Source organism: Coturnix japonica, chromosome 2, assembly GCF_054131305.1.
Source record: "Coturnix japonica strain WE chromosome 2, WE-NBRP24, whole genome shotgun sequence".
Classification (NCBI taxonomy): Eukaryota; Metazoa; Chordata; class Aves; order Galliformes; family Phasianidae; genus Coturnix; species Coturnix japonica.
Window position 1 is genome coordinate 117,545,418 of NC_140664.1, and position 15,197 is coordinate 117,560,614.

The 15,197-nt window shown below is 40.5% G+C and overlaps 1 protein-coding gene across 13 annotated transcripts in view; it reads right to left on the reverse strand.

Annotated features, from left to right (window-relative positions):
• The window catches only part of DYNC1I1 (dynein cytoplasmic 1 intermediate chain 1), a 174,284-nt gene that overhangs the window by 59,872 nt on the left and 99,215 nt on the right, over positions 1–15,197 (reverse strand). For all 13 annotated transcript variants that reach the window (XM_015853636.3, XM_015853639.3, XM_015853646.3 and 10 more), the window contains 3 exons: positions 13,473–13,635; positions 12,274–12,373; positions 7,703–7,828 (listed from right to left, as the gene is read on the reverse strand). In XM_015853636.3, coding sequence (XP_015709122.1) covers positions 7,703–7,828; positions 12,274–12,373; positions 13,473–13,635 — 389 coding nt within the window. The remainder of the gene's footprint in view (positions 1–7,702; positions 7,829–12,273; positions 12,374–13,472; positions 13,636–15,197) is intronic.

Sequence of the window (15,197 nt, forward strand, 5' to 3'; positions counted from 1 at the left end):
ATATCACTACAATTTTCTCTTATGAAACACAGTTTTTGACTGAGATATTTTTTTCCTTCCTTAGCTAGCTGAAGTTTAAAAATACTGCGTGTCTAACTCTGCAGACCCAAAGGTTACGGTTGCTGCAAATTGAATGTCACACATTAGATACCAGTAATTCAGAAAAGAGCATAGGTCACTCCAAAAGTAATGCCTCCTATTTGTTTTCATGGAAACTACAACAGCTTCCACGAGCACAATAACACTGTTTGATACAGCAAAAACTCAGCCACAATCTGCTATTTTTCAACACGGCCACCACCATCAGCTATGCATTTTCACCAGTGATGAGCAAGAGCCTGCATATCACATGCATAAAAATCTATCTGCATCTGTCCTATCAAGAGTGGCCAGCGTGTTCTTTATATTTGGTCTGAAAGGAAGAATGCATGAACTCCAAGAAAAGAAACAGCACATTTATGTACAGATACATTACAAATCACTGTTTTAAAATATACCAAAAGCATAACGCTATAGCTAGTAGTGACAGCATGTAATTTAATCATATGACACTCTATTCTCTCCAAACAAAATCTGAGAAGCAGGAACTGCCTAAAATCTTCTATTAAAAAAAAAAAGTGTGATTTCCTAATTCTTTGATTCATAATTAAAATCTTAGTTTCAAATGAGGAAGATAATGTGTGGTAAGTATTCTGCTAAGCACAGGAACATTCTGTTGCTAGCAGACACTCTATGTATAAACAGTTCTCAGGTAATTCAGAACGCTAATTACTAATCGGGAAATTGCACCCACCTTTTGTATGAGCAGTCATTTCACAGATCGATGAGATATGGCATACAATTATGCTGTTATAATGTACACCTTGGCTTTGATGGGAGTGTTGCTTTTCAGGGTTATGCACAAGATAACAATAGATCAAAGTCATCATGGAAAAAAAACTCAGCTTTGCTAAGGGGTAGGAAAGATAAAGGTGAATTCCAGGCAATGCACACAACTCCATGCATCCAGTTTGCATCCCTTCTGTCTAAAGACTGATGCTTAGCTTCTCCTCACCTGTACTATGAAAAATATTGTGATTTGGTTTTGTGTGAAAATAAGTCAGTTTTAGGAGAGATTCAAATTAAAAGGCTACGTGGAAAACACAGCACACTTTTTCTTGAGCTGCAGATGCTAGCAGCCACATTAACAGCTGTGGCATTTTAGCAACAAAGCAGGATGGGGCATTTGTTATCAGTGATCTCAGGACTGGATATAGCGGTGTGGCACCCAAAGCAGAGCGTACATTTACACAATTCCTGCCTTTTTTTGTCCTCCTCCAGTGATGACTCTGAGCTCAGTAGCATATGAGAAACTGTCTCTTGTCTATCTGGTCCTTTGTCCTCTTTATATCACTGCTGAAGGCAGCTCTCTCCTCTCACCTAGAAGCGTGAAAAGCATTTTCCAAAGACTACATTCATCTTCTGGATGAGTGGGTGTAACTTCTACTGACTCACACACAATCTCTCCACAAGCACTGGAGCAATAATCTTAGGCCAAACAATCGTTATTTTTAATCACCAAAGGCTAGAAGTGGCACAGACACCAATCAGCCGAGGGCAGGAGGAAGAGTCTAAAAACAAAGCCTAAGAGGAAAGACCTGGGCTCTTGTTTACTGAAATCCTCACAGCACAAACCATGTGCTGTGTCTCTGTGTTCCAATCTGGACAAACACAACAGGACAGGGGAAAAAAAAAAAAAAAAAGGTTTTAAAATAATAATAAGAATAAATAAATCCTTCTATCACAAGCCATAGTTGAAACTGCTCTTCCCTAGCAGCAGAGTTAGAAATTCCCCTAAATTTAAATGCAAAATTGTGCACCTATGTATCTCCATGGATTATTACAGTGCGCAAATGACTGCATAAACATGAGTGTAGTACCAACACTGTGTTCTACAAAACAGGCAAAGAACAGCTCTACTCAGCTCTACAAAGATCATCCTACCAACAGTGCACAAAGGAAAGAAACAGGAATGAAAATAATCTTTAGGTTTATGAAAAAGCCTGATTCCATTTTCCAGTGTTTGGATATGTATTACAAAAATTCGCCAATAAATCTGGGTCCTTGGGCCCCAGAGCATTTCCAGTATGAAAGTTGCCCCAACATCTTCACAGTCAGACACTTAGAGGTCCACTTACCAGAGAACTTCATGTTTAGGATCACAAGATAATTTGGTTATGTAAGACCTCGGGAGATCTCCAGTCCAACATCATGCTCAAAGCAGGGACAACTGTGAAATCAGACCCAGCTGTTTAGGGCTTCTTCCAGCCTGTCTTGAAATGACAACAGCAGGGTCTGCATAACCTCTTTGGACAGCCTGCTTCAATGCTTTACTGTCCTCACAGGGAAAAAAGTTTTTCCTTAAATGGAATCTGAACCTCTCTTTTATTTCTCATTCTCCTAATATGCACCAAATTTCAGTAGTAATTCATCAAATCTAGCTCTGTGCTGTAGACCCGCTTTAGTGAGGAAGTGGGATGGACAGACGGACATTTGCAGCCTTCTCAGAGCCATATATCTGTGAGATTTGAAGCATTTTAAGGACAGACTGTTGGTTTTCTTTGGCTTGCTTGATTCTACTTGGGAAACTCTGGAAAGCTTGAAGGGAGCTTAGGGTCCATCATTTCTTTTGTCTCTGAAGAACTAAATCCTACGCAAAACTTAGCAGGAACAAAATGAAAAAAACCCACCAATTATCACCAGAAATTGCTTCTTTTTTTCAAGTCTTCCAAGTATACTTTCTTAACAACCAAATTTTTTGTAATGCTTCTATTACTTCAAAGTTGTGGAGGGACTGACCTCTGTTTTGGACTCTGGAGAGATGGAAACTCAAGGACAAGAGGAAAAGGAGTGTATTAGTCATACATGCTGTTACTGCAGCCTTCGCCATACACGAGTCTCATGGATTTGGGCACTCAGCACCTTTCGGAGGCAGGCTGCTGGAGCAAAAAGCACATCTGAAGGAATTCATGTTGATTTTGAAAGACCAGACAACAACAAAGGAACCAAATCAGGCAAAAGAAAAAGGGCAACTCCGGCCAATATCTGCCACTAAATACAGCCCTTCACTTACCTCAGTGCATCTAATTCTAAGATACAGATTTCTGACTCCATCCATTCAGTTTAAAAGGGAAAGACCACACTAGCATAAGCAATGAAGAGTGGTCAAACACATAACTTAATGACAGTGTATAGAAGCCACTACAAAAAAGATAGGGGAGAATGAAACATTTGCGGTGTGGCTGAGTGGCTGATTTCTGTACCCAATCCACCAATATTTTCCAAGCATGGGCAGCTTTTCTTGAAATTAAAATAGAAAACACAAGCCCCATATCCCACAAAATTAAAAAAAAAATAAATAAAAAAAAATCCTGACAGTTTAGCAGTGAGATGGAACCAACCAAGCAAATCTGACTGCATGGCATTTTAGGAAAAGGACAGAAATAGCTGCAGCTATTAAAAGTGACATACTGCTGAAATCTTTTTGTGATTATGCTAAAAGTCGATCTGACTTCTTCATAGAACTCATAAATGCTTCCTGCTTCCCCAAATGAAAAAGCTACTTCACATATGCTCTCCTTCCTTAAAAATATGCCGAGTGGAGTTACTTCTAAGTGTCAGCTTTGTACTTTCCACTGCCTTGTTGAGACATTTTGAAAGAGGAAATTAATATATGAGGAAATACTCTAGAATAAATCTATGTAGTTGTTTTTTTTTATTGTTGTTGCTGCTGCTGACATTACATACGTTGTAGGAAAGCAGAACTCATCAAAGCTTCCAAACTCAGAGTCCTCCAAATCAGAGACTAAGATTGAAAGCAGTTTATTTGCACAACACTAGCATCTAAAGCTGTATTTCTCTACCTTTCCTTTCATGAAGTAACAGATATTTGAAGCTCACATCCAGATACCTCAGCCAAATTCAATAACCTCACTTCAGCTCCACAAGAAAGGAAACGCTTTGTAGCATCCTCAAGTCCCCTAGACCCACTCATTATTTCTTTCCTTTTTGTCTTCCATCCCTGCAGATCAGCTCTAATCTAAAAGCTAGAAAATCTGATACAAAAACAGTACTGTACTTTTGCTTATAGTCTCTGCTAAGAGGGAAGGTACAAAAGACCAGACTTTAAGTAGCCTGTTTAGAGCCTACCTGGAAATATGAGAAACACTATGGGCAGAGATGACTGTACTATATAAAAACTGGACAATGTACTACAGGTAGTTCTCCTAATTAATGCAGTGTAAGGTACAATTTTTCTTGTTGTTGTTCAGAGAAAAGATATATAAAGGACATATAAGCATTTTCTAAGAGAGTAAGACTGAGAAATAATACAATGCTCCTCTACCAATCAGTAGTACAGAAATGATCACATCCGAAGCCAGCTTCATGCACAGCATTAATCAATATAGGATTGAGCTCATGTTGAGCTCAATATCGTATCATCAATAATTCCGCCATACTAACAGTAGCTGAGAGAAACAGTGTGAACTACTGCTTAAAATTCTCTCACCAAACTGGGAGAGAGTCAATGTGATTTCCATGTCCTCGCTGGAATTCATTCCCTCTCTGGATACTGCCAAACCAACCCAACCCAACCAGGGCTGACTCATCCACAGGGCCTCATAAAGTAATTCTGAAAGTCTTGGTTTTTGCCTTTGGAATGCACTGCATTACTCCAAAAGTTTGTGATGGTTCAGCTAGGGGGACGAGGACATCCCTGACTTTTCCCTACAAGGAAATTCCTGGTCTGCATGCTACAGTATTAAAAACACACTCAGTTTATTCCTTGGTACCTAAGAAAAGCATTGGGCATTCATTCCTTCAGCAAATGATATCACCCTTCCACTTTGATTATGCTTCTGAGACAGTATTTTTTTTGCTTGCATAGGAAAACAAATGAACAAAGTGCCAATCCCTCACTCTTCCTTGCTTTCCCATTTCTAGTCTTGTGGTAAAGGCATGTATGATGAGCTATAGAGGAAAAAATCTGTGGGACTCCCAGCTAAAATACTGGCAGCACATCACTGGGTAAAAGAGAAATACAAAAATCTGAACAAGGGCAATAACAGAATGATTAGAAGAAAAGAAGTATTCCACAGGAGGAAAAAGTAGAAACCAGTAGGATTGCTTTGCTTAGAAAGGATTTGGTGGGATTTTATATGACAATTCACATGAATTAGTGAATAGGATAAACAAGTCCTGTTGGTCATTTTTTTCCCCTCGAAACTGATTAACTAAGACTGAACCCAGTACTTTTAGCACCACATATTGTAGACCTATGAAATTTTCTGCCACCTACACTGTATTAATGAGCCAACAATCTAATGTGAGATTAAATTGTGCAAGAATTTCTTAACAGTAACAATTTGTGACAACAGCTGGGATAAACACTTAGCGAATACATCATCCCTCAAATTCAAGGATGTTTTGCATATCTATGTCTACTGATGCCACCAGAACACCTGAGGTGAAATTTTTAGCAGAGAAATGGTTTCATAAGCCACTGAAGTCTATGGTTTCAAAGAAGGGACGTGTGGAAGTTCCTCTACAGTCACATCTGTAGATGTAAGCCCCACATTTTGGGGCTTACTAATAATACAGTAGGTTTATACTAACTGAATAACCGAATTCCAGACTTTGAGGTAAGAAAATCTTTTTTCTCATTTTCCATCTCAATCAGCACAAAGCCTCAACCTGTACAAGAGACAAGTCTCATACTTTTTGCTTCCCTCTTTATATAATGTGGGTCTCCTTGTCCAGTGTGAGATGCAGAGGATATTCCACATATCAGAAGCCTAATTATGATGATGATTCCAACATGATTCCAACTCCTAACAGACGCATCATGCAAATTATCTGTGGACAGCATGACCATGAAAATAAATATTTTCCACAAACACAAGAACTGATTTCATTTCACAGGAATATGATTAATCCAGGATGTATGTGAAAGCACAGTACCACATGTGTTTCTCAAAATACACAGGCTTTAAGTCTCCCGTACTAAAAAGCGAAACATGCAACTTAATGGGGGAATTAGACAGAAGCCCACCCAGGCCAAATCTTCAGCAATTACTTCGCCCTACGTATGTTTTTCTAATGGAAAATGTAGCCTGTCTCACTGCTTCCAATTTATTGAGTCATACCTCCCCTTGTTTGAGAGTACTGGCTTTTAAAACTAGGCACATTTTTAACTAACAGACTATTGTTATGCCTCTAGTCAGTCTCTCCTTTGTGCACTCAGTAGGTCTACACTGAATCTAGCAATTAACTCACAAAATCAGCCTAGTTCAAAGATTATTCTTCCCAAAACTGCAACGGGCAGTCTCTTCTCTTGAATATTTTGTTTAAAACATCAAGCTGTGTGTACATCCTAGAAGAATTTGAGCACAGGATCTAAGCTAAGATCTTAAGCGTTCTGAAAGAACACATCAGTCTGCTGAATATGATATCCAGAAAAATGCAAGTTCTCATTTCAAAGGTAATACACACACACACAAATATATATATATATAAATCTATATGGCATATTTTCTGAGCAGGCCTAGGCTCCTTGTGAAGTTGTTTTTCAGTATAGCAAATTAGAAAAACATGCCCAGAATTAAAGGTTACTTAATCGGGTTGAAGCAGTAACTTCAATTCCAGCAACTCCCTCCCACTATGTTACATCTGATAATGTACCAAAGTCCAAACAGAAACTTAGTTCAAAAAGATGTTTGGTCCTTGAATGTAAAATGACACTTAGCTTACACAATTAGCCAGGTAATACATATCCTTCCAAGAAAAGCAATTTTTACCACAGAATAATCTGCATTTTACTAATCTCTGATTGTTAAATTTTACTTGCTGAAACTTTTCCATATGGCTTTCTGAACGCCACTGTCCTGTATTTAATTACCACAAAAGGATATTAATAAAGAGGTTGGAAATTTGGCCCAAGTCCTGTTCCACAATTTGGACAGTTTGATGGAGAGAGAGCCAATGTCAATTGACATTTCTGTCAATATGAGGCTGTGCCACTTCACACAGAAAAGCAGTGGGAAAAGGAGAGTAAATAGACCTATGGAAATAAAACATCCACCTATTTTTGAACTGCTCATACACTTCCAAAACAGCATGGTCATAAAGTAGCATTGAGTGAAGTGAAATATTGGTTAGCTAGCACAAGGGGCAGTCAAATGGCAATTGGTGGAGTAATCCTTGTAATTGAGACAGTTTTTATCAAGCTGGAAGATGCACACCCAGAAATACACAGTGTAGTTAAGAATTTTGAAGGCAGAACATGATATTGAGCAGATCCAAGGCAAGGGTAGGCAGCTTGGAGTGCAGAGGATGCGAGGAAACTAACGTGGGTGGGAAAGCATATGTTGCTGTTTGGATGAGGAAGTGGTACACCACAGTTACTTCATAAGTGCAAGCGCTTTATAAACTAAATCTCTTAGGAACTGTTTTAAATAGACAAAGAATGACACGCAGTCCCTGACAAACTTGCAGTATTGTTCAAGAAGACTGGATTCCTTCTCAAAACATTGGGCTGCTGCTTGTACTTTTTCCAAAAATGCTTATTTTTAACCTCAACTTCTTCATATAAACACTGGGCAGATGCGCTGTGTAGTAAACTCTGTTTCGTCTACCATGAAATTAATGGCTTCCTCTGTCTTACCTGACAATGGAAAACATATTCTGGTGTGGTTTTCTTGAACTTCATGTTCCATACCAGGGCTACCCCATCAGGCTCATGTGGAGCATCTTCATTATTGTTATAAGATGCAACCATCAATTCAGGGTACTAAGAAAAAAAAAAAAAAAGAGAGAGAGAGAATGAAATAAACTGAATGATGAAGAAGGTATGCAAAATCAGATGAGAGAAAAATAATCTCACCCTACATATGGAATATCTGGTTTCAATTATAATACATGCTAGTTCAGTCACAGTATTTAGCTACATTTTGGTTTTATATTTTACTTGTCCCTGACGTCCTTAAAGCCCCTGCTCCTTGCTCTGTATCAGTTATTCTCACATACCACAAAGGCAATGTTATTTTCTGCATATAATTCTCAGAAAAGACAACTAACAGGATATCCATAAAGGGAAGTAAAGCAAGGAATTCAGCTGAAAGGAAAAATCTGAAAGTTTGAGCAACTGTAATGCATTTGCTTAACCATTTCTTAAGAATCATTGCCTTAATTGATTTTGATGGTAAAATCAATGTGAGGATAGCACTTGTTCTGAAACTCACAATTCTTCAGCTTCTCAGAAAACTATTCCTCCTAATTTCAATATGCACTCTTCCAATTCACTTATGCGTAGAAACAACTTGAACGCTATTTCAGATGATTCAAATAGCAAACAAATTTTGCTCAATTTTGCAAGATGGTGAGGTCATCTGCTAAAGCTCAGGGTGACATCCAATTCCACTGACTCAGTAAGAGTATTCCAATGAGCACTCTGAAATAGACTCATATTTTCTAGTGCACACATTATCCAATGATGTATATGAGTAGATATGCACCACACACATACGTATTTGCCCTGTGTGTGTATACACATACATATACATATACATACACATACACATATACATATACATATACATATACATATACATAATCTCATATATTTCCTGTATTTCTGACACCCCGTGCCAATGGTAACCCCTGTCCTTCCCTTTAAACAGTCCAAGTAGGGTAATGGACCTTGTGGCACATCTGGATAAGAGCACATGGATTCTGGCAGACCAGTGATATAGCAGCCCTGGTTTGTGGGACCTACATCCTCCTCTTGTAAACTAGGAATGCTTTCCTTCAAAATTTCCCAATGACAATTGCAAGTCATTGTCACTGTCTTTCCCAGGTAAGGTCCTGCCAAACCATTCATCACTTCATAGAGGAACAGCACAGCTGGTAGATGTAAAGGAAGTGGGACCAAGGAACTGCCAGCAATGCTGCTGGTAGCTATGAATTCGATCCACACCGGACATTTTAAAGATTGCAAACACTCTTTTCTATCATTACTAATGTGGCTTGATGCCCTCTGATCTCAAAATTCATTTGGAAGAAATAATGCATACAGCTGTTACTTCCTTCCCACTTTGGGTACATTTCCATGGATAATACATCATGGAGCTAATGATTGTTCTATTCAAGCTATCATTCCATGTAAGACCTGAATCAGATCCTGGAACCATGGGTAGAAGGACCAACAATGGTGTGGCCACCACAGCTGCCTCTTCCCCTTTTCGGAAGAAGGTGGCTCTGACTGGGGACACATCTATGTTCCACCAGAGCCTGGCTGGTGGCACTGCTTCTAAGGGCACCCAAATCTCTTCTATGAGACTTAGAACATACACCAGAGCAACTACCTTTTCTACCTCGTCCAGATCTCAGACACCCGAAGGTGGTTTGATCACACGCAGCCTGTAGGGACACAGTTGAAACATCCTGCCTTCCTCTGCTCCCATCCCCTCTGATATCTCTCTTTTCTCTCCCATGACAGAGATTATAAATTACTCCTGAACAGCGAGCTTAGCTTCTCCTTTGAACCTTCTCATTCTATATTGGCCCTGGTCCAAGGAAGCAGTATATGCAGAAGGCTTTTGACAGCACATCTCTTTTTTACCGAGCAGGTAAGGTATCATTTGGGCCAGCAGCTGAGCCCATGCTATTGAAGAGGCAGTGACCTCAGCAGGCAGAATCGCCAAGCCTTCACCAGCAGGAGACAGGACATGAACAGTCATGGATACCAGTTTATAGGCACTCTGGGGTTTGTTCATACTTCTGGAGAGTTTAGTGAGCATGTTCTGGTTGGCAGTGCATCTGGCCATAAACAAACAATGACTCAAGCCTTGCTGGTCTATATGTAGGTTTTGCAATCAAAGTTTATGCAACAGTCTGGAAATACAGTTTCAGGTTTACACAGACGTCAGGGTCATATCCAGCTGGGCAGCACCAAGAGGCTTTTTGACTCTGCAAGAATAGAGCCAAGTGTACCACCATAAATCCATCAGACTGCTCCAACAACTTGCATTTACAGCTGCTCAGTCCTTACTGGGCATCTGTATGTCCCAGGAAATTCCCCCATGGAAATGCTGCAGTGTGAAAAAGCATTCATAGTTACTGCCTGAGAATCAAGAGGACACAGCAAAGAAAACGCTGCATCTGTAGCTTTCCTGGCTTCAGGCAAGCTGTTAACCTCCTCAAAGACAAAGCAAGGTGATCCCATGCTCTGTTTATACTCATTCTGTCGGGCCTTTCCCTCAGTTCCCTGAAGAAGGATTGAGTCAATCTTCCCTTTGCTCCACAGAGAATCAAGGGGCTGTTAGTATGAATGATTACACATGTTTCGGACCGTATTTTACATGTGACTAGGAACTGAATAATTTGTTTCATCAATGCATCAAGCCTCTTTGTTTGATTAAGCTTTTATTCACCCCCAGGATGTTTTGCAGCAACACTTCTATCGCAGAACGTTGAGCAATGTATTCCGCAGTTCCCATGACTCTTGGAGCTGTCCTTTGGCACACTGGACACCGCCATGACCTGCAGTGTGTGTGAGAAGCAGAGCTAGTGGTCAGGTGAAAGGTCTCCAGCTGGCTCCAGCCCCAGCCACAATGCACACCTCAGGGCAAGTCAGCAAGGTCTGGTGCCTCCTCCCAGGCCACAGACGGCGCAGAGGAGCCCCAACACACAGAAGTTCCTTTAGGGTGACAGGGAGCTGAGTATGAGGAGTTAACAGAGGGGAAGGCAGGAGGGGCCACCCTGGAACAAAGAGGTGGGAAGCAGAACATGTCTGTGTGCCCCAGGGGCTGAGCAATTACATTTGGCAGTGCTCTTCTGAGGCGGCTTTTTTTTCTTGCTGCCCTGGGAATACAGTCAGAGCTGCCTGTTAGGAAAATATCAGATAAGAATTCCATGTAATTTCCAGCCCCTGAACAAGTGAACAACCTACGATAAGTGTTTCCTCAGGCTAATATTTGATTTCTGTGGAAATCCATATGTGCATATAGGCCACCCACATCACACCAGTGCGTACCTGTTCTTAAGCTGACATTTTGAATGATAGCAAAGGGATAGATCATTCATTTTGCACACAGGACATGAGCTGGGTATCACAGCAGCCTTTGCACACATGGAACAGTTTGCAGTGTGCTGCTGTGAGCACAGCCCCAGCCCCAGTCAGGCCTGCGTGGCCTCCTTCGTGCAGCCTGTGCTAAAAGCACCCAGAGTGATGGAAGCAGCCCCGTGGCCATTTTGAGAGGAAGGCAATAGAGTTGGACACAAGAATCACCACGTCCTGTACTGCTTATCCTCTCCCAAGTAAAAACACACCACAGGAACAAGTCTACATCCTCCTGGAGCAACTTCATTATATCTGTACAATGGATCCTGAAGCAGAGACTCCCTGGTTCCCTCCCAAAGAAAACCAGCTGCTTTTCTCCACTCCAGACTGACACTTAGCATCAGCATGACAGGGACTGAAGCATAGAGGATGAGGCAGATGGAGCGAAACTGGGACCATAAAATTTGACAGGACCTGTGGTGATCTGTACATACTAATCCCAGCTCTCCAACAGAGTAACTAATTAACCTGGTTTATCTGCCCTGCTGATATGGCTGTATTGGTTTGGGGAAGCTGAAGCAGCTCTCCAGTCAGTTTTAGTTTGCAATATGACAGTGCTTTGTGGTGCACAGAACTCGGATACCTTCCAGACACATTACTTTAGTGTGTGCCCTGGGCAGCTGCATTCTCCTCTTTCATAACTTGGAGAGAGGACCCAGAATTTTCACAAAGACCTCTTTTTGATCTTTTCCAATTGCTCAGACACTTCTGCACTTTGAGTTTTAGCACATAAAGAAATAAATTTGTATTCTTGTTTTCATTTTAATATATTATTATTTATAACTGCTTGTTAAAACAAAATGTTAATTATTTAGTTATTTTTCATCAATATAATTTTAATGCTTTTCTCCTAAAAGGAATTCCATGCGATGAAGGACTAAAGAGGAGGGAAAAAAGGGGGAGTAGGTAGCTTTTTTAACCTATAGTTTTAATACAAAGTCCTGACTTTGAAGATTAAACAGCATACATAGAAAAAAATGGGAAAAATTCACTGATGCCTGCTTCTCTTATAGAAAACATGTATGTACTCATTCTGTAAGAATGATGCTGGCCATATTTTTTTAGGGAGAGGTTGGAAGTCATATAGAAGCATATCTTCCAGCTTCACATCTTACCTGCAGAGACCAATCCATACAGGTGACAACACGATGCTTTGACCAATGCTCATCGTAGAACTGACGGTTAAAAGAAAGGTTGGCTCCTGCTTGAACATCTCTGTGAATTCAAACAAAGTGACACTTCTTGAAGTAACAGAGCTCAAATGCTCTTAAAATCAATGCAGAAGTTTCCAACTAATTTTTCTCAGACCTCTGGAGCAGTTTGCCGCCTTCAGTAATTGCTTTCACTAACAGTCTTGAAGGAATAATGACTTTGCTCCACGGAACAAATTTTATACATATTTCACCCAACCATATTTCTTAATTTCCACTGCATTCTTGCCTTCTCTAAGCAGGCTCTTTTGGGACACTGTGGGACACCCCTAACACCTTTGTCTCTCGGGACCAAGTCTGATCCTGGCATTCAGCATCTCCTTTTCTGAATCTTCGTGTCCAAGCTACAACCAAATCTCTCTTCTTTTTGTCTCTGCAAATCTTCAAGTTACAGCATCTCCTCCCAGCCACAGAGATGGCAGATGCCTTCTGGCACCACTGTGACTGGCTGAAGCTCAGTGCTGGTGTACCACTGCATTCAGTTGTCATGGGGCGATGCTCTGGAGCAGCCTCCTTTAACTGCAGCACAGCACATCTCCTGATTTGCCAAGAGGCTTCAGTGGATACACAGCTGCTGAAACCTAAATACTTCCTGTCAGATTAGCAAGTGTTGCTTCTTGCACTCCTTATCCATTGCTGAACGTGCAATGTGTCATCTTCTGTCTTATGTGTTTAGACTGCAGACACTTTGGGAGACTGTTATTTTCACCCACACAGTGCACAGCACAGTGCAATCTGTTATTGACCTGAAGCAGCAGTATCTGCAGAAATACTAGGATTAAAGCATACAGATGTACATCTCTTAAAGTACTCTTAAACTACATATACATTTCTATGTTTTGGTTATTATTAATCCAAAAACTGAACAAGACCAACAACAATCTGAGTAATACTTTAAAAGAAAGAAAACAAACAATGAAAACAGAGCAGTAAAGTATGAAACTGTTTTGCAAAATAATTTAGACTAATAAACTGACCCAAGTCTTCAAGGGGAGGTTTCTTAACTATACAAGGATTTAGTTTAGTTTCAAAATTAATGCTTCTTGACATTGGTATTCTTTTTATAAACTTGTTTTACAAAAGCGAGTAAAACCCAAACTGACCCATCTTTCTCTTCTAAGTCTCTGCCACTGTAGTCAAAGAATATGTCTGAATCTTCAGCCAAAGCTCGCTCAATGACACGTATTGTCCGGTCAAAAAATATCAAGAATTCTTCTGAATGGAGAACTTGCTGCTTTTCTTCTTCTGTCAGTTCTCTGGGAGGAGCTTGAAAAAATGAAAAGATGTGGTTAAGAGTCTGACATTTCATTCCTTTCCAAATGAATAAACATCTTCACTGAGCTTCTTTAGACATGAACGCTTGCTGTAGCACCGTCAGGGCAGAAATCAAAGCTTTGCACTTAAAATCATGACTAAGAATCTTTTAGTAGATCTAAACATGCTCCTGTATGTTACCAGAATGTAGAGCTTACATAGAAAAGATCCTATATCTTACATATTTATTATTCAGAAATGGAAAATACTTAAAGCCCCAGATAAAATAAACGCAGTGTTCCTATTTCAGGAAATTGCTGTGACTGACATTTAGGCAATACCTAGCTTGAAAAAGCAGAACACTTATGTAACGGGGGATCTGTCAGAGGAGCCAAAGATAAAGTAATCTGCTCAACTTATAGTACAGTTCTTTGTACTAAAAGGGCTCTCATAATCTCTCCCTTCTCCCAGTTTCTTCTTGGTATCACTGATAAATTTTGTCTTCGGGCTTTCGTGAAGCAATGAAGTAAATAACCAAAGACTCTCCCTGAGGCAGCAAAATCTAAAGTGACCAAACAAAATCCATTTTCTCTCAGGCAAAGCAATCCTAAGAGCCAGAGCGAAAAATACACTCTGCCTTGGCCAGGGCTGCCTGGGATGGGTGGGAGCTGCCTCGGGCAGGACAGCCCGGTCCCTGCAAGATAGAGCTGCTCCTTTCCTTTTGGCAGGGATGCCAACTCTTTCATTTCAGAAGGGTATTCTCAGCATGACCCTTCATCTGAAAATTTCAAGAAGCACCAGTTTCACTTCTCCATCAGTTTAATGACCTGTTGGTAAATTACAGTTAAAACGTGAGCATTTGAGGAAAGAAAGTTGGATGCTGTTATTGCTGCGGTGCAAAATTCTGTTCTCAATTACACCAGCAGGGTCATACTGATAATATAGCAAAGTTTTGTGTCAGTTATGCCTTTGCCAGCATGTGATTTTAAACAAGCATTTTAGTTGTATTTCAGAATCACTTATATTTCAAAAAATGCCATTAGCATCTGTACAGTTATACCAAACCAACTTAGTAACTGTGTCAAATTCCCAGCTTGGAAAGCTCTGTTGGCACCACAGGAGTTATGCTAACAGAGAACACTGTTCCAAATGCATGATTATGGACACAAACAGACAGCTTTACAGCAGAATTACAGAAGGGGATGTAGCCCTTGCTCACCATCCCATGCCCTGTGGCTCGTGCTGGGTTTTTTGCTGACAGCTGTCCAAAGAGGCATTTGCAGGTGTTTGCCTGGATACAAACCCACCACCAGCCCCAGGGGCAAGGATGGATCTGGAGGCACAGGAGGCAGGAGAAATACCATGGCCAGCAGTTGTGCAGTGCTCAGCTCCACGGTTTGCAAAGTATTTGCTTCTAGAGCACTCTCCCTTTTCAGCTCAGGAGAGGCTGTTATCATCACAATCAGGTTTGCCTAATCTGCTCAAAGCTTTTGCTCTAAAAGAGAAAATCTCCGTCTAAATTTAGAGGGAAAGAAAAATACGAAAGGTGGAGGAGCAATTTGGCACTCAGGAGA